This window comes from Gorilla gorilla, chromosome 10, assembly GCF_029281585.2.
Source record: "Gorilla gorilla gorilla isolate KB3781 chromosome 10, NHGRI_mGorGor1-v2.1_pri, whole genome shotgun sequence".
NCBI lineage: Eukaryota > Metazoa > Chordata > Mammalia > Primates > Hominidae > Gorilla > Gorilla gorilla.
Genome location: NC_073234.2, coordinates 52,306,185 through 52,327,434, shown reverse-complemented (window position 1 = coordinate 52,327,434; position 21,250 = coordinate 52,306,185). Strand labels below are relative to the sequence as shown.

The window sequence follows — 21,250 nt, the reverse complement described above, 5'->3', positions numbered from 1 at the left end:
AAGGGGCCATCTGTCCTTTCCACCATGTGCTTACCCTCCTGACACATAAACATACTCTAATTCTAATAACTTGGAAGCCTTCCTCCCCCAGGGTTGAGAATGTGCTGTGAGAGCTGTAAAGGGGTGAAGGCAGAAGCAGGGGCTCCTCCACAGCCATGATGCAACACTGAAAGCTGAGCTCTGATGAGGGCCACCTTCTTTTTTTAAAATAAGCTTCCTCAGGTCGAATCTGATGAGGGCCTTGATGCTTTTCCCTGTGTTCCATCAGGAGAACCCAGTATGCCCTGGCTGGAGGGTTATCAGAGGGGTTAGGCACTGTGGGGCAGGGGCAAGGAATGACTCTGAAATTGCTCCTGGCTTGGATGGGAAACTGTATCATAACTGCAAGGCTGGGGTGAGCTGGCACCCAAATTTAGCTCATACTCCCGTCTAGCAGTTCTTCTGATGTTGGGTGCTGACTGCTGTTTGGGTCTACATGGTTTCAGTACAGGGAATGGATCTGATGGAGTGACCACTGCCCTGCTGTTCTCCTACCATCCAGCTCATTCTCACCTTGGAAGAAAGGCAAGGGATTTGTAGGTTTAAAGATAGTGCCGGCCGGGTGCGGTGGCTCATGCCTGTAATCCCAGCACTTTGGGAGGCTGAGGCAGGTAGATCACAAGGTCAGGAGTTCGAGACCAGCCTGGCCAATATGGGTGAAACTCCGTCTTTACTAAAAAATACAAAAACTAGCTGGGTGTGGTGGCGCGCACCTGTAGTCCCAGCTACTCAGGAGGCTGAGGCAGGAGAATCACTTGAACCCGGGAGACAGAGGTTGCAGTGAGCTGAGATTGCACCATTGCACTCCAACCTGGGCGACAGAGTGAGATTCCATCTCAAAAAAAAAAAAAAAAAAAAAAAAAGATAGTGCCAACTCAGCAAAAGCCAAACAGTCCAACCTTCCCCAACTAAGAAAAGCTAATAATGGTGGCAGGATTCTCTGCCCAAAGGAGACCCTCAAGTCTGTCTACTCGTGTGTGTGTACGTGTGTGTGTGCGTACACACATTATTATTGTTATTAATGACCAGTTGAAGAAGCCATATAAAGTAGGAAGGTAGTACCCATCAAGTGTAAAAATCAAACACTGCAATATCATGAAGAGATTCCTGTCATTTAATTAGATTTGCCACAAAAAGCAATAACCTTAGCTAACCACGCTGCCCTCCTCCTCCACCTAACCCCCATCTCCCTTCATATGCACAAACACAGGAACCCAAAGCCCCTCCTCCCCACAATCCTCCCCACTCACATTATGGGAAGAAATGTCACTAAATGGACTTGGCCTCCTCCATATAGCATGGAACAGGTGAATAAAAATATCTTAATGAAGAATTTTGTTGTGCTATTATCTTAGGGTTGAATCAGGGCCGAGATGGAGGCAGAGGCAAGTGAGGTCTGGGGATCTCTTAGAGATCAGAATTTGTCTGAGAGGCACAGAGCCTATAGTTCACCCAGAAAGGGGGATATATCTAAGAGGACAGGGGCTAGAACTGGCTAGGCTGAAAGTTTTTTCAAGTGTATGTGTGAGGGTAAGGGTAGCTATAAATCCATTCTCTTTCCTCCCCCATACCTTCCCTAGCTCCCAGATAGAAGGGCAGGGGACCCTTAACAGGGAACAGAGTCACAATTCCCTCAAGTTTCATCTGATTCCCACAGAGCTTCCAGCAGGCAGTGAGTTGGGCATATCCCCTGGTGCTGCGTGACCCCTTCCCCCAGCTCAGGGCTTCTTCTCTCCACCTGTGAGCACCAGGGCCTGCAGGATGTCAGACAGTGATACAATTCCCTTGACCACATCATTTTCATCCACCACTACAAGTCGGTGAACCTGACACAGAGCAACAAGGGAGAAAGGGAATGTTTAGTGTTGGCCTCAGGGGAAGCCCCTCTGCCCCTACTCTCCTTGCCAAACCCCACTCTCAAGGCTGCTCTCCTCAGCTCCTTTAGGGTTGCTGGCCTCCCTACCTCTGCTTCCACTAGCCTGTTGATGATGGTCTCCAGAGTCTCATGCAGGTAGCACTTGAGAACACCCTCAAAGTAATGTGATCGATGTTGCAAGGCTTTAGTCACAGATACATCTAGGTTGTTGTAGGTCTTTTCTGCTGCCAGATTCTGGGGAGACAGAGGAAGGAGCTTGCAGGGAAGCAAGAGAGCCAGCCTCCAAACCCCGAACCCATCCAACCTCAACCGAGGGATTCAGGGCAATTGTCAGCCACAAGCCATACCCAACTCATTCAATTCCTTTTCAAATAGGATTTGAAAGCCTGGAAGCTTCTAAGACCCTTAGATCACAGAAGAGACTCCCTTCTCCCTCTCCATATTTAACAGTGCCCCCCCACCACTTCCCTACCTCCCAGACCCTCCACAATCACTCACGATAACATCAAACTTGGAGTAGATGTCCACCACACGCCCTAGGGGGACAGAGGCAGCTCAGTAAGGAGGATCTGGGATCTAAAGCTCCCCCTACTCATAGAATCACCCTCCTGGCTAAGCTGAGGGGAAAGCAGATCTTCCCGGAGCCACCCTGACTTGCCTGGATCTTCCCTCCCTCTCCTTCTGCCCAATCTCTCACCCTTCTCATCCACCACTGGCAGGGCTGAGACTCGATGCTGTACAAAAATCCCCAGAGCCACATAGACGGGGGTGGTAGTGCGAACCATAGCAATATTGGCATAGGTGCCAATCTGTAGCTCTTCCAGAGACTTGGACATGAACTCTGGCTTGGGGAACTCAGTGATCTGAGGAAAGAACCATCAGCTTAACTTTCAAGGCACCCAAAGCCACCCTTGGATACCCCCTCCAACCCAGTATATTAGAAATAACGGCTGGTAGCGCCGGCTTATGCCTATAATCCCAGCACTTTCGGAGGCTGAGGGGGACATATTGCTTGAGCCCGGGAGTTCGAGACCAGCCTGGGCAACATGGCAAAACCCTATCTCTATAAAAAATACCAAAAAATTAGCCAGGTGTGGTGGTACACACGTGTAGTCCCAGCTCTTCTGGGGGTTGAGGTCAGGGGTCACCTGAGACCAAGAGGTTGGAGGCTGCAGTGAGCCATGATAGCGCCTCTGCACGCCAGCCTGGGCAACAGAGTAAGAACTTGTCTCAAAATAAATTAATAAATAAATAAGAAGTGGGGCTGGATGCAGTGGCTCACACCTGTAATCCTAGCACTTTGGGAGGCTGAGGCGGGAGGATCACTTAAGCTCAGGAGTTTGACACTAGCCTGAGCAACACAGTGAGACCTCGTCTCTCTTTTCAATCAATCAATCAATCAATCAATGAAAAAAGAGAAAAAAGAACTGGGCTGAGGAGCACTTACAAACAATTTGAGGAACTTCAGAATGCGCTTGTGGGTGAGGATGTACAAAGTATTGCCTGATTCTGGGTCAATAACTGGCAGCCTGTGGATCTTGTTCCGAATTAATGAAGAGACAGCATCAAACAAGCTGTGAGAGGGTGGGAGATAATAAGTTCCACAGTGCTGGGGCTGAGGGTGATTAAACAGGTCCATATGGTGTATTGCTAAACAGGGAAAACTGATGGTTAGGGAAGGGGGGCAGTGTACAGGCCAGACTTAAAGAGAAAGAGAGAGAGAGAGTGAGAGTGAGAGAGAGAGAGAGAGAGACTGTGTGTGTGTGTGTGTGTGTGTGTGTGTGTGTGTGTGTGTGTGTGTGTGTGTGTGTGTGTGTCTTTTCTCTCTTCTTCCCCTTTCCCTGGGTGTCTAGGGCATTAGCTAGGCTGATGGCAAAATCTCTTCCGCTTTTTGGACAGATGGGTAACTGGAACTCACCTGGCATTAGGAGAAATGCAGACAAGCGGTTTAAAGGAGTCCTGGAGATACACCTCTGAAGGGAAAAGGGATGGGTCACAAAATACCACCATGGAAAAGTGTTTCCCAGAAACCCGCCATCCCTTTATCCTTTTATAACCCCAATTTTCTACATACCTCTCCAAGTTTCTATCTTGTGTTCTTCTAGCTCATAGATCTGTACCTGAAAGCAGAAGCAACAGAATTTGAGACCTGATCTCTCTGCTTCCTTAAGCCCTCGTGGCTTGCTTGGAGAAAAAGAAATGAGAATGAGGGATTTAGGGCAGGGAAAGTGATTTTGGTCATTGGGTTAAGGTTCCTTACCAAGGCTGATTTATAGTAGCGGTGCAGGATATTGATGAAATCAGTGATGGTCAGCATGCCTAGAGGACAAGACAGAGCCCTCAGCACTGCCTGAAGCTTGTCTCCCTGCCCAGCACAAGATGCCAATAATATTGTGTTCCAGAAACTTTTGCTTACCCACAAAACTTTGCTTCTTACTATCCCATAAAGGGGCAGCTCGTACACCGTTAGTCACCAAAGCAAAAAAAGCTTTCTTCACCTGTAGCCAAGACAGTAATAATCATAAAGGCAAATCCACAGGGGCAGGACTGTAAAAAAAGAACAGTGTTTGGGCATGTTGGGTAAAACATGAGACTAACTTCACAGAAGGATAAGGATATTACCCTTAGGATGAGATAGGATGAGAGGTATTAAACCACAGGCTCCAAAGGGGGAAGGGAAAAGAGGATTTCACCCACCTGCAGGGACGTATCAAATACAACCAATTTGGAGCTTGTGGGAATCAGGTCATAGCAGCGATGAGACTTCATGAAGGAAGTATACACGCTATTGTTGGATTCTGGGGTCTCTGCATAGGGTGGGATAGTTAGTAGCTTCCTTCCACATAAAAACTCCCAATCAAAAGAGACAGAAAACAAAATCGTGTTCTAGTATCTCAAATATTTAGAGCATTATTTTTTAATAAGACCCCTTATTTTATCTGTCTTGTTCCTATTATTTCCACAAAACCTGGATAAACCTCTTAGAAACCATTTCATCCAACCCCTGTCTCCAGGTTAAGACTTTATCTATTGGTCCCTATAGGTAAAAGAAGTTGACTAAAACATAAAGCCTATAGTATCTCTCTTTAACATGTTATAGTCTAAAAATGTTTCTCATCTTTAATCCAAGCTTTCCCTTTCATATACTTAGCACATTTTCACTTTCCTCTTTTTTCAATGAAGTAAGCTTCTTAAAATTCTTCCAAGACTGTGCTGGGGATGGTGGCAAGCACCTGTAATCCCAGCTACTCAGGAAGTTGAGGCAGAGGATCACTTGAACCCAGGAGCTCGAGGCCAGCCTGGGCAACACAGCGAACCCCTGTCTCAATTAAAAAAAAATTATTCTAAGACCTGCAAATGGGAAAGTCATGGTCCAAGTTGGGCCATTTCTCATTAACAATAAGTTGGAGCCCAGTGCTCAATCAACCTGGCTCAAAACACCCTGATAGTCCATTCTGGGATCACCCTGTAAATCAGAAATCATCCCACCTACTCTAGACAAATGGGAGATCCTGGCTAGTTTACCTTTTTCTATTCCTGTGATTTTAATTGCTTGCTCTAAACTAGGGAAGTCATCTCCCAAAATAATAGCTTGAATGTGCTACATACTATACTACGTGCACTTAAAAATATTACATTGAGGCTGGGCGTGGTGGCTCATGCCTGTAATCCCAGCACTTTGGGAGGCCAAGGTGGGAGGATCACCTGAGGTCGGGAGTTAAGACCAGCCTGACCAACATGGATAAACCCTGTCTCTACTAAAAATACAAAATTAGCCGGGCGTGGTGGCGCATGCCTGTAATCCCAGCTACTCGGGAGGCTGAGGCAGGAGAATTGCTTGAACCCGGGAGACAGAGGTTGCGATGAGCCGAGATCGCAACATTGCACTCCAGCCTGGGCAACAAGAGTGAAACTCCGTGTCAAAAAAAATAAAATAAAATAAATAAATTACATTGGCTGGGCGTGGTGGCTCACACTTGTAACCCAGGACTTTGGGAGGCCAAGGTGGGTGGATCACCTGAGGTCAGGAGTTTGAGACCAGCCTGGCCAACATGGCGAAACCCCGTCTCTACTAAAAAAATACAAAAATTAGCCAGGCGTGGTGGCACGTGCCTGTAGTCCCAGCTACTCAGGGGGCTGAGGCAGGAGAATTGCTTGAACCCAGGAGGCGGAGGTTGCAGTGAGACGAGATTGTGCCTCTGCACTCCAGCCTGGGCGACAGAGTGAGACTCCGTCTCAAAAAAAAAAAAAAATTACATAATTTAATCCTTACAACAAATGTGTAAGTAATGTCCTCATGTTTCAGATGAGAAAATAGGTGTAGTTAAATAAACTGCTCAAGGTCACACCATTAATGAGTGGCAAGAAAGACTCAAACAAACCCAGATCTGTTTCCAAACTTCATGCTCTTAAGTCTTTAATCAATTTGGTTTTTAATATTTAATTTTTTAACCAAAGTTATATAGACACACAGTTAAAACATTCCAACAGTTTTACAAATTTTATTAAGAAAAAAATGCACTCCTTGCAACCCACCTCCCTGTACTACCCTTCCCCAGAGATGAGAACATCTATCTACCTTAGTTGATTATTTTGGTACTTAATTCTATGTCCTTAAATAACATGCTTGTATTGCTAGTTTCCGATTTTTTTTTCATTTTGGGGCATTATTTATCATCTATCTACCAAAGAAGATGAGAATTTCTAGTTCTCTCTCCTACTAGGACTCCACCACAAACACGTACTTCCCATTCTCCTCATTATTCCAGGAGCTAAACCATAATGTTGGTTATATCCGTATTTCAATCTTTTTTTTTTTTTTTTTTTGAGAGGGAGTCTTGCTCTGTCACCCAGGCTGAAGCGCAGTGGCACGATCTCAGGTTACTACAACCTCAGCCTTCCAGGTTCAAGCGATTCTCCTGCCTCAGCCTCGCAAGTAGCTGGGATTACAGGTGCCCGCCACCATGCCCGGCTAAATTTTGTATTTTAGTAGAGACAGGGTTTCACCACATTGGCCAGGCTGATCTCGAACTCCTGACCTCATGTGATCTGCCCGCTTTGGCTTCCCAAAGTGCTGAGATTACAGGCATGAGCCACTGCACCCGGCCAGTATTTAAATCATTTTGACTGAATATTTATTATTCAGAGATAAGCCAAATAGTAAACTCTGATTTTTTTTTCTTCCTTCACAACTTTGTTTTACCTGGAGTTAATGTCTTGTCCTTTTGTTTGTTTAATTTTCTATGTATAATTCTTATAACTAATCCAACCCCCAAATGCTTCACCAACTATTTAAATCTCCTTTCAAGAGGTTCAAAAGCATTAGATAGCCTATCAAAATTTAAACTACCCAAAGAAATCTCCCTGGAGCCTTCTGACCTGCTCAAATCTGGGCTGGTTTGTGTGGTGTGCACTGCTGTCATCCTGGGATCTTTCTTCATCACCATCCTGGGTACCCCTTTCACGTCTCCCTTCTACTGGTGCTCCTATATCCTATATCGCGTTTTTATCTTTTTTGATTACTCCCTTATTTTGGTGGAACACATCTTCCAGTAGCTTCCTGAGAAAGGGTGCACGGGAGGTACATGTTTTTGAGACCTTGCAGCCTGTAGATATCTTTATTCTACCCTCATCCTTGGATTTATAATTCGGCTGAATAGAGAATCTGCAGGAAAGCTTGGAATGTGTTTTCCTGCAGAATGTTGAAGGCATTGCTCCACTGCCTGCTAGCTGCTGGTGTTGTTGAGAGTCCAAGGCAATTCTGACTTTTTGTATGTGACTTTTTTTTCCTCTCTCTGAAAACTCATAGGATCTCTGTTTCCAGTGTTCTGAAATCTCAGGATGACTGTGCTTTGGGTGGGTCACTTTCATCCATTGTGCTGAATATTCGATGGGTCCTTTCAATATGAAAACTAATGTCCTCAAGTTCCAATAAATGTTCTTGAATTAGTTCCTCAATTATTTCCTTCCCTCTGTGTTGCCATTTTTCTTTTTCTATGACTCCTATTTAGATACTGGACCTCCTAGACTGATCCTTTAAATGTTTGTTTGTTTTGTGGGTTGTTGGGATCTTTCCTCTCCTTTTTTTTTTTTTTTTTTTTTAAAGAGACAGGCTTTCATTCTGTTACCCAGGCTGGAGTACAATGGCGAGATCATGGCTCACCTGCAGCCTTGACCTTCTGGGCTCAAGCAATTCTCCTGTCTCAGCCTCCTGAGTAGCTGGGACTACAAGTGTATGCCACTATGCCTGGCTAATTTTTATTTTTTTGTAGAGACAGGGTCTTGCTGTGTTGCTGAGCTGGTCTTGAACTCCTGGCCTCCTGCCTCAGTCTCCCAAAGTGCTGGGATTACAGGTATGAGCCACTGCACCTTCTCTCCTATTTTCTACTTTGTTGATTTTTAACTCTCCTTTCTGGGAAATTTCCTCATGTTGATTTTTGAAACCTCCAGCTGGGTTTAAATTTTTGCTATTATATTTTTAATTTCCAAGAGTTCCTTTTTGTTTTCTGAAAACTCCTTCTTTAAAAAATTGTATCCTATACTTGTTTCATGGTGGAAATAAGGTTTTTTGTTGTTGTTGTTTTTGTTTTTTTGAGACAGAGTTTCACTCTTGTTGCCCAGGCTGGAGTGCAATGGTGCAATCTCGGCTCACAGCAACCTCCACCTCCTGGGTTCAAGCGATTCTCCTGTCTCAGCCTCCCGAGTATCTGGGATTACAGGTACATGCCACCATGCCCAGCTAATTTTTGTATTTTTAGTACAGACAGGGTTTCATCATATTGGTCAGGCTGGTCTCAAACTCCTGACCTCAGGTGATCTGCCTGCCTCGGCCTCCCAAAGTGCTGGGATTACAGGCGTGAGCCACCGTGCCCGGCTGTTGTTTTCTTTAAAGATATACTACTTTCACAGGTATTGAGAAATATGTTCCTTTACCTAAGATTATATTAATGTTATTAAAGTTTTCTTCTCACCTTTTCCTTCCAGTTGCTTTTTTCCTGTTTGTTTCTTCTGTGTGTACATGAGGTTGGGAGAGGCAGTTTGCTTTTTCATTTTTATTTATTTTTTACCAGGGAGATACAGCCTTCAGAGTAAAACAAAGGTACATTCCAGAGTGGGGTGGGGGGCAGTTTGGATCACTTTTTTTCACAGATCCTTTCTTTAGATGTTTGGTAATCCCTAGTTTAAAGGAGAACTTAAACCATAACTTAAGAGTGGAGGCTTTAAAGCTGAGTGGAAGCTCTAAGTGTGTAAGTGAGCCTTGCTGACAGTGAGTCATTTGGATAGGGAACACTCAATACTTATATATTTTAGGACTTCCCTTCAAGAGGATTCTGGAGAGAAGGATTATTCAATTTCATGCTTGGAGGGTGAAGGCTCTTCTGCCAGCGCTCTGGAAACTGAAAAGGGGAAAAGGGCTGGAGGCTCAGCATCGAGTATAGTTCACTACATGCTCCTGTTTTCAGTGCAGTACTTCAGCCCTAAGCTGTGCCCGAGTCCCTTGCCAGATTTCCAGTCTCTGCCACAGTTGGGAGGCGGAGTTGCCCACTGTACTCAATGAGGTAGGGTGTCTTGGGATCTGACTGTTTCTTAGACCTTCAATGCTTCTTGGCTTTCCTCACGGCTAGTTATAATTCAGTTTTCTCAGGTCTAAGTCATTCATCACTCTTTTGTCTGCTTTTCAGCTTCCAAAAATTCATTGCTATTATCTCCTCTCCTGTTTTCCCTATGGTGTGTTTGTGTGTTTTTCTTTAAAAAAATTCCTTTATGGTGGTTTTAGGGGAGTTTTTGTGAATATATATTCAATGTACCACCTTTTTTTTTCTGAGACAGAGTCTTGCTCTGTCACCCAAGCTGGAGTGCAGTGGTGCGATCTCCACTCACTGCAACCTCCTCCTCCTGAGTTCAAGCGATTCTCATGCCTCAGCCTCCCAAGTAGCTGGGATTACAGGCACGTGTCACCATGCCTGGCTAATTTTTATATTTTTAGTAGAGACGGGGTTTCACCATGTTGGCCAGGCTGGTCTCAAACTCTTGTTCTCAAGTGATCCACCCGCCTCAGCCTCCCAAAGTGCTGGGATTACAAGCATGAGCCACTACGCGCAGCCCAATCAACCAATCTACCGTCTTTAACTGGAAGCCTACCATTGTTATTCAAGCTTGAGAATTCAGACTCCCAAGAACACGTCTTTGGACACCAGTTGAAGATACATACACTACACTGATAGTTAAATACTATCATTCAGGCCACAGGCCCACAAACATATTGGATTTGGCTTTCTCAGTGTTTGTTTGTTTATAATTGAGACAGGATCTCACTCTCTGCCCAGGCTGGAGTGCAGTGGCACAATCACGGCTCACTGCAGCCTCAACCTCCTGGGCTCAAGCAATCCTCCCACCTCAGCCTCCCCAGTGGCTGGGACTAGAGGTGCACATCATCATGCCCGGCTAATTTTTAATTTTTTGTAGAGACAGGGTCTCACTAAGTTATCCAGGCTGGTTTCGAACTCCTGAGCTCAAGTGATCCTCCTGCCTTGGCCTCTCAAAGTGCTGGTGTTACACTGTGCCCAGACTTAAAATAATTTAAATTAAAATTTTTAAATCTAGAAATTTACATAAAAATCTAAATTTCTAGTGTCTTTTCAAAATCAGAAGATCTGGCAAAAATAGGTCTTAGTTGACCAGACCTAGATAGTTGTCGCCTTTTTTTTTTTTTTTTTTTTTTTGAGACGGAGTTTCGCTTTTGTTGCCCAGGCTGGAGTACAATGGCATGATCTTGGCTCACTGCAACAAAATCCGCCTCCCAGGTTCAAGCGATTCTGTGATTCTCCTGCCTCAGCCTCCCAAGTAGCTGGGATTATAGGCGCCCACCATCAAGCCCAGCTAATTTTTTCTACTTAGTAGAGATGGGGTTCCACCATGTTGATCAGACTGGTCTGTAACTTGTGACCTCAGGTGATCCACCTGCCTTGGCCTCCCAATGTGGTGGGATTACAGGCGTGAGCCACCACACCCAGCTGCCTTCTTTAGTTTTTTGAGACAGAGTCTTGTGCTGTTGCCCAGGCTGGGGTGTAGTGGCACAGTCTCGGCTCACTGCAACCTCTGCCTCCCAGGTTCTAACAATTCTCCTGCCTCAGCCTCCCGAGTAGCTGGGATTACAGGCATGCAGCTCCACGCCCAGCTAATTTTTTAATTTTTAGTAGAGACAAGGTTTCACCATGTTGGCCAGGCTGGTCTTCAACTTCTGACCTCAGGTGATCCACCCACCTTGGCCTCCCAAAGTGCTGGGAATACAGTCATGAATCACCATGCCCGGCCCAGCTGTCGCCTTCTTTTCATGTGTAGTTCACTTCACTGCTTGGTCCATGTAGGCAATTTGAGTTTCTAGTTTCTGCCTTGGTGCTAATGCAAATGTACTCAGAAACATAAAATAGGCACTGGCCAGCATTGGAATTGTCTTCCCTGTGCTCTGGATTTTAGAGGTTTAGTGCTTCTATTACTAGATTAGTTCTAAGAGCCTTTTCCTAATTTTTTTCTTTCTTTTCTTTTTTTTTTCTGAGACGAAGTTTCACTCTTGTTGCCCAGGCTGGAGTGCAATGGCACGATCTTGGCTCACTGCAATTTCTGCCTCCCTGGTTCAGGCAATTGTGCCTCAGCCTCCCAAGTAGCTGGGATTACAGGCATGCGCCACCACACCTGGCTGATTTTGTATTTTTAGTAGAGACAGGGTTTCACCAGGTTGGTCAGGCTGGTCTCAAACTCCTGAGCTCAAGTGATCCACCTGCCTCGGCCTCCCAAAGTGCTGGGATTACAGGCGTAAGCCACTGCACCAAGCCCTTTGCATAATTTTTGGTGTACATTCAGTGGCTTTAGTGAGCTTGCTGGGTGATAAAATCCTGGTAGCACTGTTTCTGGACTATGCAGAAAATACCCAGGACTTCTAAAACATGGTAGCCAGCCCAGAGTTGCCTATGGAAGTTTTGCCTGTACCTCAGATGTTTCTCTCAAGTGGTTTGATAATTGAAGATATTAATCATCCCCACTCTGCCCAAGATTTATTCCTGGGTGATCTTGCCAAACTACTGTCACTGATTTTTGTGGTTTGGCACATTATCTGGCCCTGCTTTGATTTTCCCAGGGGAGAGATTCAAAAGCATTGTTGAAGACATTGTTAGGGTCAGGCTATTGTTTTCATGCCCAGTTTCCTTTCTTCAGTAAACTTACCTTGAGGATGCTCATTTTCCAGAGCTGGGGAGCTATCTGAAGAAATGACCTGGAGAGATAAGAAAACAGATTCAGCTTAACCTGGTTCCATCCATTTTAGCCTAGCAACATTAGGGGAAGGTGAACAAACAATGACTTTCTTTAAAGCACTATAAAGCCACTGCCCCCGCCAAACCCTTTTATTTTTCTGTTTTTGAGACAAGGTCTCGCTCTGTCACCCAGGCTGCAGTGCAGTGGTGTGATCACAGCTCACTTCAGCCTTGACCTCCTCGGGGTCAGGTGATCCTCTCTCACCTCAGCCTCCTGAGTAGCTGGCGCAAGCCACTATACCCAGCTAATTTTTGTATTTTTAGTAGAGATGGAGTTTTGCCATGTTGCCCAGGCTGGTCTTGAACTCCTGGGCTCAAGTGATTGCCCTCCTTGGCCTCTCAAAGCACTACGATTACAGGCACGAGTTACTGCACCCAGCCTTATAAGGCTCTTCAGAAATATGATCTCATTTAATCTTCATAACAACCCTGAGGTAAATACTATTATTAGCCTTATTTTCACAGATTGTCTCTGAGGGTCAAGAGACATTAAGCAACTTGCCCAAGGTCACATGGCTGATAAAGGGTGGAGAAGGCATTCAAACACCTATCTTCTGGTTCCAGAGCTTGTGGTTTGCTTTTGTTTACATCAAAATTTTAATAAATAACATACTTGAAAAAACAAATTTTTAAAAAACTACGTATACCTAACAAAATAATTTCTTATAACTGATGAAGAGTTTGGTTGGGTTTATCTTGGCAGTGTTCATTTTTGTAAATTTTTTTGTTTGTTTTGTTTTGAGGCAGAGTCTCGCTCTGTTGCTCAGGCTGGAGTGCAGTGGCATGATCTTGGCTCACTGCAACTGCCTCCTCCTGGGTTCAAGCAATTCCCGTGCCTCAGCCTCCTGAGAGCTGGAATTACAGGCGTGCACCACCACACCCACCTAATTTTCATATTTATAACAGAGATGGGGTTTTACCATGTTGGCCAGGCTGGTCTCAAACTCCTGACCTCAACTGATCTGCCCCCCTCGGCCTCACAAAGTGCTGGGATTACAGGCATGAGCCACCACGCCCGGCCATTTTTATAAAATTTTTGAATGTATTTACTCCATTCTGATGAAATTCTACCTCTCTGGAATCACAGAAGAGAAGAAACCAATACTGCTACAATATTGTGCCTTCCAGAAATGCTTCTATCCACTTCTGAGCTGAACGAGCATTATCTGCAAAGCTCATGTTCTTGTACACTATACTGCCTAATGAAACATTAGGTCCTAAAAGCTAAGACTAAAGATCTGAGCTTAGGGCTAACCCCTACAAGATTCTCACAGATCTACTTTATTAAAACATGGAAGCCAGAGAGACAGCATTGTCTTCCCCAAACACAGACACTCACTAGGCATAGTTGTAGGCACTAGAACCACAGACACTGGTTCTACCATTGTCTATCTCCATAGCAGAGAGAGAGCCACAACTGGGGAGGATCCCAGTAGCTGACTGTCAGCCAGTCAAAATCTGAATGACTGAGAGGTGGATAAGGAACATGAATGTTCTGAAACTGGGAACTTGAGTCCACTCAGCACCCTTGTGAGTCAAAGGCTGCTATAGCCAGGGGATGCTGGTTTTCCAAGTTTTCCTTCCCAAGATAGTCTAAGATTAGAGAGTGCTTTGACTAGACAAAACTTAGAACCATTTCTGTGCTCCCTCAAGTGGGAACATTTGGAAATGCCATTGTTATTTAGGAACCCAGAAGGGATCACAACAATTTTCATCTGCTAGCATCAAAAGTCTTGGCTCCATTTTCTCTGAGTGATATCTCCAAAATAAAACCATATTTCATCCCCATAGCTTCTGTAGTAACATGACATTAAAAACTTCAACCTGGGAGGTTGGCTGACAAACTTCCTAAACCAGGGAAGTTTAAGACAGCCCTAAACTTTTCTCCCTTAATGGGCTAGGGGAGAGTGCAGGGAGTAAGGGGGATAATCTCCCTCTCTTCCCTCCGGACTGCATAAGACTGTCAGCTTGGCCTGCCATTTTGGCAAGACTATCAGAACAACAGCCTCATCACTTATAAGTGGGAGAGAGGGCTGTGATAAAGATAGACACATGATATATCAGAGTCTCACAAAGATCTACACAAAGGCACAAAAACAGCTACTTCTGTAGAATTTACCCATCATATGATATATACTGTACTGTGCTACAGTTATTTTGTTCATTATCTATCCAAACAGATTATAAATTCCTGGAAACCTAGAACTATCTTATACTTTGTATCTCCCATACCACCAAGCACAGGGTTTTGCATATAATTCACAGTTGTTTTGTTTTTTAATTCTCAAAGAATGATGCACACTGATATGAACAGATATGCCCAAGACTAAGTTACAGAGGGAGGAAAGAAACATATAGCTAACTAGAGATACAGATACCAACATAAGAGAGTCAAACACAACTGAATATGTGACTTTTTTCTTGGGCGGGGGGGCAGAGTCTCGCTGTGTCTTCCAGGCTGGAGTGCAGTGACGCGATCTTGGCTCACTGTAATCTCCGTCTCCCGGGTTCAAGCGATTCTCCTGCCTCAGCCTCCCAAGTAGCTGGGACTACAGATGCCTGCCACCACGCCCAGCTAAGTTTTTTTTTGTATTTTTAGTAGAGACGGGGTTTCACTATGTTGGCCAGGCTGGTCTTAAACTCCTGACCTCGTGATCCACCCGCCTCGGCCTCCCAAAGTGCTGGGATTACAGGTATGTGCCACCGAGCCTGGCCGTGACTTTTAACTTTCTGCCTGTTTCACCATATCAGAGGGGGGATTATGTAATTACATCTACTCCTTTCTACTTTTTTTTTTTTTTTTGAGACAGGGTCTCACTCTGTCATTCAGGCTGGAGTGCAGCGGCACGATCACAGATCACTGCATCTTCAACTTCCCCAGCTTCTCCGACTTCTGCCTCCCGGGCTGCTGGGACTACAGGAACATACCACCAGGCCCAGCTACTTTTTGTATTTTTTTGTAGAGATGGTGTCTCGCTATGTTGACCAGGCTGGTCTTGAGTTCCTGGGCTCAAGCGATCCGGCCACCTTGGCCTCCCAAAATTCTGGGATTACAGGCAAGAGCCACTGCTCCTGGCCTCCTTTCTACTTTTAATAACATAAGGGACCTGAGAAAGTACCACTGTACCACATAAGTACAAAATATTACAGAGACACAGTCTACATCTGACAAATAGACTGACAATTTCTTCCAAACTTCTGATCTACATTTCCAATTATTTGTTTGACAACCATAGATGTCACAGAGACTCCTCAAATGCTTGAATACGAAACAAAACATTTGTCCCTCCAATCCTATTATTCTCGCTGTGGTTCCCATCTTGTTTTTTTGTTTGTTTTGCACAGCTGTCTTCTTAACAGTTATCAGCTAAGCTGGTATGTTAGAAATGCCTCAGATCCATCTCTCTCATTGCCAATATCACAGCCTTAATTTAGGCTTTTACCTCTCACCTCTGCAACGTTGTTTAAACTGGGGTCCTTGGCCCAAATCTATCTGTTCTGCAATTTATCTTTCATGCTTTCACCAAGTTTGTTCACCAAAGCATCTCAGATTTGGAAGGGACTTTCATCCCCATTAACAAGAAACTTTACTTTTCGAAGTAGCTCAGTCCATGTACAGAAAGCTGCTATGAACATTCCTAAAGGACATTCACTGACTTGCTCATAAATCTTCCATGGGTCCCCTATTACAAAACAAAGTTCAAATTTAGCATGGTGTGTAATACCTTCAACCTGATCTTAGCCTGCTTTTCCAGTCTTTTCTCCCACTGTGACCAAAATCCAAAGCCAGCAACATCACGCCGCTGGCTCACCCCCAGTCCTCTACATACCCCAATTTCAGTGCCCTTGCTCACACTGTTCTCTCAATTTGCAGTGCCCTCTCCTAGGTCCAAAGTAATTTTTCTCTCAGCTATTCTGTCACAGTCCTGTTTTCATATTGATGATAGCATTTATTACAGTCTACCTTTAAATAACAGCTGTTGCTAGCTTGCCCTCACCCTCACTCCAGTTAGGCTGAACATTTTCAAAGCAGGAGTTTTCTTTCTTTTCTTTTTTTTTTTTTGGAGACAGGATCTCACTGTGTCACTCAGACTGGAGTGCAGTGGCATGATCTCAGCTCACTCCAGCCTCCACCTCTTTGGATCAAGCGATCCTCCCACCTGAGCCTCCCGAGTAGCTGGGACTACAGGCACACACCACCACCACCACCATGCCTGCGTAATTTTTGTATTTTTGTTTCTGTCGAGACAGGCTTTCATCATGTTGCCCAGGCTGATGCTGAACCTGAGCTCAAGCAATCCACTTGCCTTGGCCTCCCAAAGTACTGGCATTACAGGCGTGAGCCACCACACCTGGCTGAGTTTTCTTTTTCCTCTTTTTAGCTTCTACCCCAGAGCCTAATCCAGTACATAAAGTGTAAAGGCTAAATTAGAAAATCTATATAAAAATGCTTTGTAAACCATAACACATTTACAAGTAAGTAGAATATGACATGTTATTTTAAATTTAATGGAATTAGACTCCTTATTTTTGTTTAAGATTATCCTGATTAGTCAGAATTGGCTCCCTTGCCTGGGAGACCAACTGCGAATCATTTTAGTACTTTGGTCGGTTTTCTTTTTGAAAACCTGAAAGAAACAACCTCTCTGTGAGCAGAGAAACGGTGTGGCAAAGAATTACTCTGGGCATGTAATCCAAAGCAAAGTAAACCTGCAGTCCTTTCGTAACTACAGTAGCAGATGATAAAAACCAAGATGGAAAGAGTTACTCTGCCTGAAAGAAGACACATGGTTAAAAACTGTGGAGAGGGAAGTGTATAGGAGGGGTTACAGAGCGCTAGAAAAAGACTCCTGAGAGTGAGGGTGGGTGCAAACATGTAGCAGGCAACCCGCAGCATCTGTGGGAGGGTGACAGGGCCCTGCCACAATTGGTCAATGCCTGCTCGCCAAGAATGAGCTATGCCAAAACCCCTGCTTAGAGTCGCAGAGCGGGCCATGACCTAAAATTGTCCAGGGACACATCGGCCTCTAACACTGCAAGATTTCCTCTTTCAAGCAAACCTCAATTCTCGGTCTTATTAAGGGAATGTGACTTCACTGGACGCAGTATAAAGATCTTCAGATGTCCTCCTGCCGGGGATTGCAGGGATCACAGAAAGACCATCGAGGTCCAGGAGCTACCTGCAAGCGGAGATCCCTCTGGACGCCCCATGCCTCACCCAGCAAAGCCGGCTCACAACCCTGCGCTCTCAAACCTCTAAAAGGGCTTGAGGTGCCAAGAGGAAAGGAGGCCCGAGATTGACACAGCATACGTGGGCTCCAAGGAGGGAGCCAGGAGTCACTGCCTGCTTGGGCTAAGGGTACCGCGTACGGAAAGGCGGCGGGGGCGCGGCCCAGTTCTAGGAGATGCGCCCAACGAAGAAGCGGAGGGACAGGGTCACGGGATAGGGCAGACACCCGGCTGCTTTTTGTTTGCTAGACACCAGCGCCAGCCCCTGCCCGGCCCTCCCGGTCTCCTAAGCGGGTGGTCTTAGGCTCCACAGCGCCCCCGACCGCCCTCCTGCACTCCTCACCGTCTCCATTGCAAGAAGCGCCCGGCTTGGTTTCCTCGCTTTAGGAAACTCTCTTGGGGCAGGCCCCGCCCCACATCCGGTGCGGCGACGCCACTTCCGCCTACGTCATGGCAGTCGCCAAACTGGGGCGGAAGGCAAGGAACCCACCCTTCCGGCGGTGGCGGGCCTCGGTAACCGCCCTCCCCCGGGTCCTCACGGACCGCACGGATCCGGCTGACGGCGAGGGTCATGGGACGGAGCCGCTTGTATTTAAAATGTTCTTTTTTTATTTGTCGTTTAAAAACAAACTTGGAAGAAGCAAAATCCAAAACTTGCCCTTTGCCTCTCGCAACATAAATATGTACAGTTCAGAATGATCGCTGATACAAAACATGCCAAGGACAGGGGCGCTGAGGGTGGAGGGAGAGAGGGCGCTTTAAAAAAGGGAACCATTTCATCCGTTGTTACGAAGGACCAACCTTGCTGTACAGGATACACACAACACAAAATAAAGTCTTCACGGGATTCACACTTGTCAGCGATTTATTTTTTAAAAAGGGGGAGGGTCCTGGAGGTGAGGGGAGAAGACTGTAAAGGGGAAAACTGAAAATTGAGTATGTGCGAGTGTAAACCAACCCAAAATACAAACACGGGGGCGGGGGGTGGGGTGGGGGATTCTGATGCAATTATACAGGCAGGGTACTTAAAAAAAAACCAACCAAAATTCCAACCTTGTAGCTTGGGTCTGAGTTATAGTTTATATAAAAATTAAAAACTGTATAAGGTTTCTTCGCTAAATTCTACAGGACTATCGGATACCTAGCATATGCTTACAAAGTCTGCCCCATCCCCTTTTCCCAATCCCAGGGCCCAAGCCCCAAACACAGCCTGACTCACGGGAGCCAATCTCCCCCTCCCTGTAGCCTAGACCTTCTGCTCTCGGAAAAGGAACATCCAAGGGCTGTGGCTTTGAGGGCAGCAGCCCAGTCTTCCTACTGTCTGATTTAATTACAGCGGTTCCTGTGGGAGTGGGGGGTGTTATTCTCTTAAACATTTGCAGCTTGAAACAGTTGAGGAAGCAGCTTTAAAAAAAAAAAATCTCCCTACCCCCAACAATCCACAACCCCCCAAATTCAAAACAAAACAAAAACAAACCTAAAATCACAACAGCGACCAAGCTCCCTCTCCAGCAGGCCCGCCCGTCCACCACCAAGCCCACCCCTACACTCCAGACATCTGATTCTTGAAAATATTAATTACAAAATGCCCTTTGCCCACAGCCCCTAGAAGAGAACTGCATATAAGCTTCATCTTCATCCCCATGGTTCCCTACCAGAGAGGGGTTTGGGGCCTCACCCACCCCTTACCTACTCCCACCCCCAGGAAGAGGTTCAACTGCAGCACAAGCTTGGGCAGAAAGGGGAAGGAAAGGGAGGCAAGGAACCCATCACCCTCTGGCTCCCCCTGGGGTCAGCTCTCTTTTGTGCGTTATAACATAGTCCAACTATACAACAGGGGGTGGGAATTGCCCAGCCTCTATACCCCCATCTTACAGCAGTCACAGCCAGGGGGTGGGGAGTGGGGTGGGGGGTGAGGAAAAGGGCGGTAGGTCGGGTAATGGAGGGGGCCCCCCCACAAGGGGAGCTCCATGTGTCCGCCCCACACCCCCCTACCATTTATAAACTGGTTTTGTAAAAAGAAAATAGATATATTTATATAGAATATATAAAGCACAAAAATTAGTAGTTTTACATTTGCTCTCCCCGGGGGGTGGGGGGAGAGGGGAGGGTTCTCACCTCCAGCCGGCTCCCCCATGCCCCACAAGACTATGTACAATCCCATGTATAAATAGATAAATACCCCCCACCCTCCCCGCGCTGACACTAAGCTCCCCCACCCCCACATCACCACCCCTTCCCACCAGACCAGCAGCAGTTTGGTGACTGAGGGAAAGTGGGAGCTCCGGGCCACACCCTGCCTCACTAGGTATGGGCATGCCACTCAGGGATAGCCCTCACCCTACCCCCCACCCAACCCGTCCAGGGGCTGGAGGGCAAACAGGCTCATGATGAGGTTGGGAAAACAGGAGGGAGATATCCTGGTCCTAGGTTTAGCTCCCTCCTGCCCCCATGTCCAGATGGAGAAGGAAGTCCTAGGGCAACTAGGGGCCAGTCATCCCCAATCTTCATCATCATTTGCCTCAACCACCATCCCATGCCCATAATTAAAAACAAAGATGGATTTTTTGTTGTTGTTTTTCTTCCTCCTCCTACCCCCCTTCCACCCACTCAGAAGAGGGCAGTGAGGTGGGCGAGAGGGTTGGGGCAGTAGGGGGCTTGGAGAGGGTCTCACATTTCAAAACAGCAAAAAATCCAACACTTAAATGAGGTAGGTGTGGGTGCGGGGTCTCCTTGCCCGGCTTGCCCAGCTTGCCCTCCTAGGCAGCTGGGCGCCTCTTTCCCGTTCATGTTGCATTTGTCAGAGTGGAAAACAAGGAAACACAACCCATAGAGAGACAGAAACACAGAGGAAAAGAGGGAAACAGAGACAGATCAAGAGGGAGGGGGATGGGGGTGAGGGTGGGGGCAGGACCCGGCAGGCAGGGCCAGGTGTGGGACCCGGCCTTTGGGATTGTCAAGCTTAGTCAAGTCTCTTTGCAGCCGTGAGTTGGGCCGGAGAGGTCAGTGGGAGCAGCAGGGCTGTGAGGCCCGGCCACACATCCTCTTCCCCCACCCTGCTGCCTCCCAGATGCTTCTGGGTAGTTCCCGGCCCATATCCCCCTCAAACCTGAGATGCCCAATGGCTGCTTCTGTCTGGCCCCTCCTGGAGCTGGGGGCAGAGATGCCAGCCTGAGGGCCGGTGGTGGGGAAGAGGGTTGTCCCTGGTGCCCAGGGTGGGCTTGGCCTAGGGCCCTCTGCCCCAGCCTCCTGCTCCAGGGGCTCCGGGTCAGCCGGCAGCCCCAGCCCTGGGTCCTGGCTCTGGCTGCTACCTCTCTTCCCCCTCATCCCTTTCAGGGAAGAGGTTGTGGGTAGGGGGACTCCCCTGCCTGGTAGCCTCAAAGCTTCTTAGTTCATCCATTTCCGACAATTCCAGGCTCCACAGTGGCAGGGGATCTTGTGCTGATCGTCCTCAAAATCAAACTGATAGTCATAGGTTAGCTGAAAAGAGAAGAGGGCAGAATCAATGCTAGTCCCCCACAGGAAGAGGGGAGGCCAGAGAAGATATGATCTGAGGTGCCCAGCCTAGGAATCCACATTTAGGGAATGGCAGAGAAGGGGTGAAAGGAGGAGGAGCTGCTTTGTCACTCACTCAGGATACTTCCTCTCACCTCCTCTCCTTTGGGGATTCGCCGGCTGGAGATGATGATGATTTTGTCCTCTTTGTCAAATGTCACGACTTCAGCCACACAGTTAGGGGCACAGGAATGGTTAATGTACCTGGGCAGTGGGACAGAGTCAGGGATGTCAGGCAACT

At 46.6% G+C, this 21,250-nt stretch overlaps 2 protein-coding genes and 1 long non-coding RNA gene across 9 annotated transcripts in view; 1 reads left to right on the top strand and 2 right to left on the bottom strand.

Moving 5' to 3' along the window:
• Window positions 1-1,132: 1,132 nt before the first annotated feature.
• On the bottom strand, window positions 1,133-18,027 carry PRKAG1 (protein kinase AMP-activated non-catalytic subunit gamma 1). 2 transcript variants are annotated; one of them, XM_004053064.5, is made up of 12 exons: window positions 17,798-17,909; window positions 12,137-12,185; window positions 4,613-4,722; window positions 4,332-4,413; window positions 4,176-4,234; window positions 3,990-4,035; window positions 3,834-3,888; window positions 3,363-3,489; window positions 2,613-2,778; window positions 2,414-2,451; window positions 2,003-2,149; window positions 1,133-1,865 (listed from the first exon to the last, which is right to left on the bottom strand). In XM_004053064.5, exons 1-12 carry the CDS (start codon window positions 17,804-17,806, stop codon window positions 1,758-1,760), a joined length of 996 nt encoding a protein of 331 aa, XP_004053112.1. In that variant the 5' UTR covers window positions 17,807-17,909; the 3' UTR covers window positions 1,133-1,757. The 2 variants fall into 2 exon arrangements, with proteins under 2 accessions (XP_004053112.1, XP_018894143.1); XM_019038598.2 differs by lacking the exon at window positions 4,613-4,722 and having other exon boundaries at window positions 17,798-18,027.
• LOC109029166 (uncharacterized) lies at window positions 8,033-18,305 on the top strand. Its single transcript, XR_008670157.2, has 2 exons — window positions 8,033-8,268; window positions 17,308-18,305. It is a non-coding gene; the product is annotated as an uncharacterized lncRNA (long non-coding RNA).
• The window catches only part of KMT2D (lysine methyltransferase 2D), a 40,629-nt gene continuing 37,680 nt past the window's right edge, over window positions 18,302-21,250 (bottom strand). For all 6 annotated transcript variants that reach the window (XM_055357306.2, XM_055357302.2, XM_055357307.2 and 3 more), the window contains 2 exons: window positions 21,105-21,213; window positions 18,302-20,934 (listed from right to left, as the gene is read on the bottom strand). In XM_055357306.2, coding sequence (XP_055213281.1) covers window positions 20,842-20,934; window positions 21,105-21,213 — 202 coding nt within the window. In that variant the 3' untranslated portion in view covers window positions 18,302-20,841. The remainder of the gene's footprint in view (window positions 20,935-21,104; window positions 21,214-21,250) is intronic.

Excerpts from the sequence above, each read along its gene's own strand:
- PRKAG1 (XM_019038598.2), bottom strand. The coding sequence starts at position 18,027 with ATGACCCTCGCCGTCAGCCGGATCCGTGCGGTCCGTGAGGACCCGGGG. Across the intron at positions 12,186-17,797 it reads CGCTTCTTGCAATGGAGACG|GTCATTTCTTCAGATAGCTC; the intron begins GTGAGGAGTGCA and ends TTATCTCTCCAG. Across the intron at positions 2,150-2,413 it reads ACTCCAAGTTTGATGTTATC|AATCTGGCAGCAGAAAAGAC; the intron begins GTGAGTGATTGT and ends CTGTCTCCCCAG.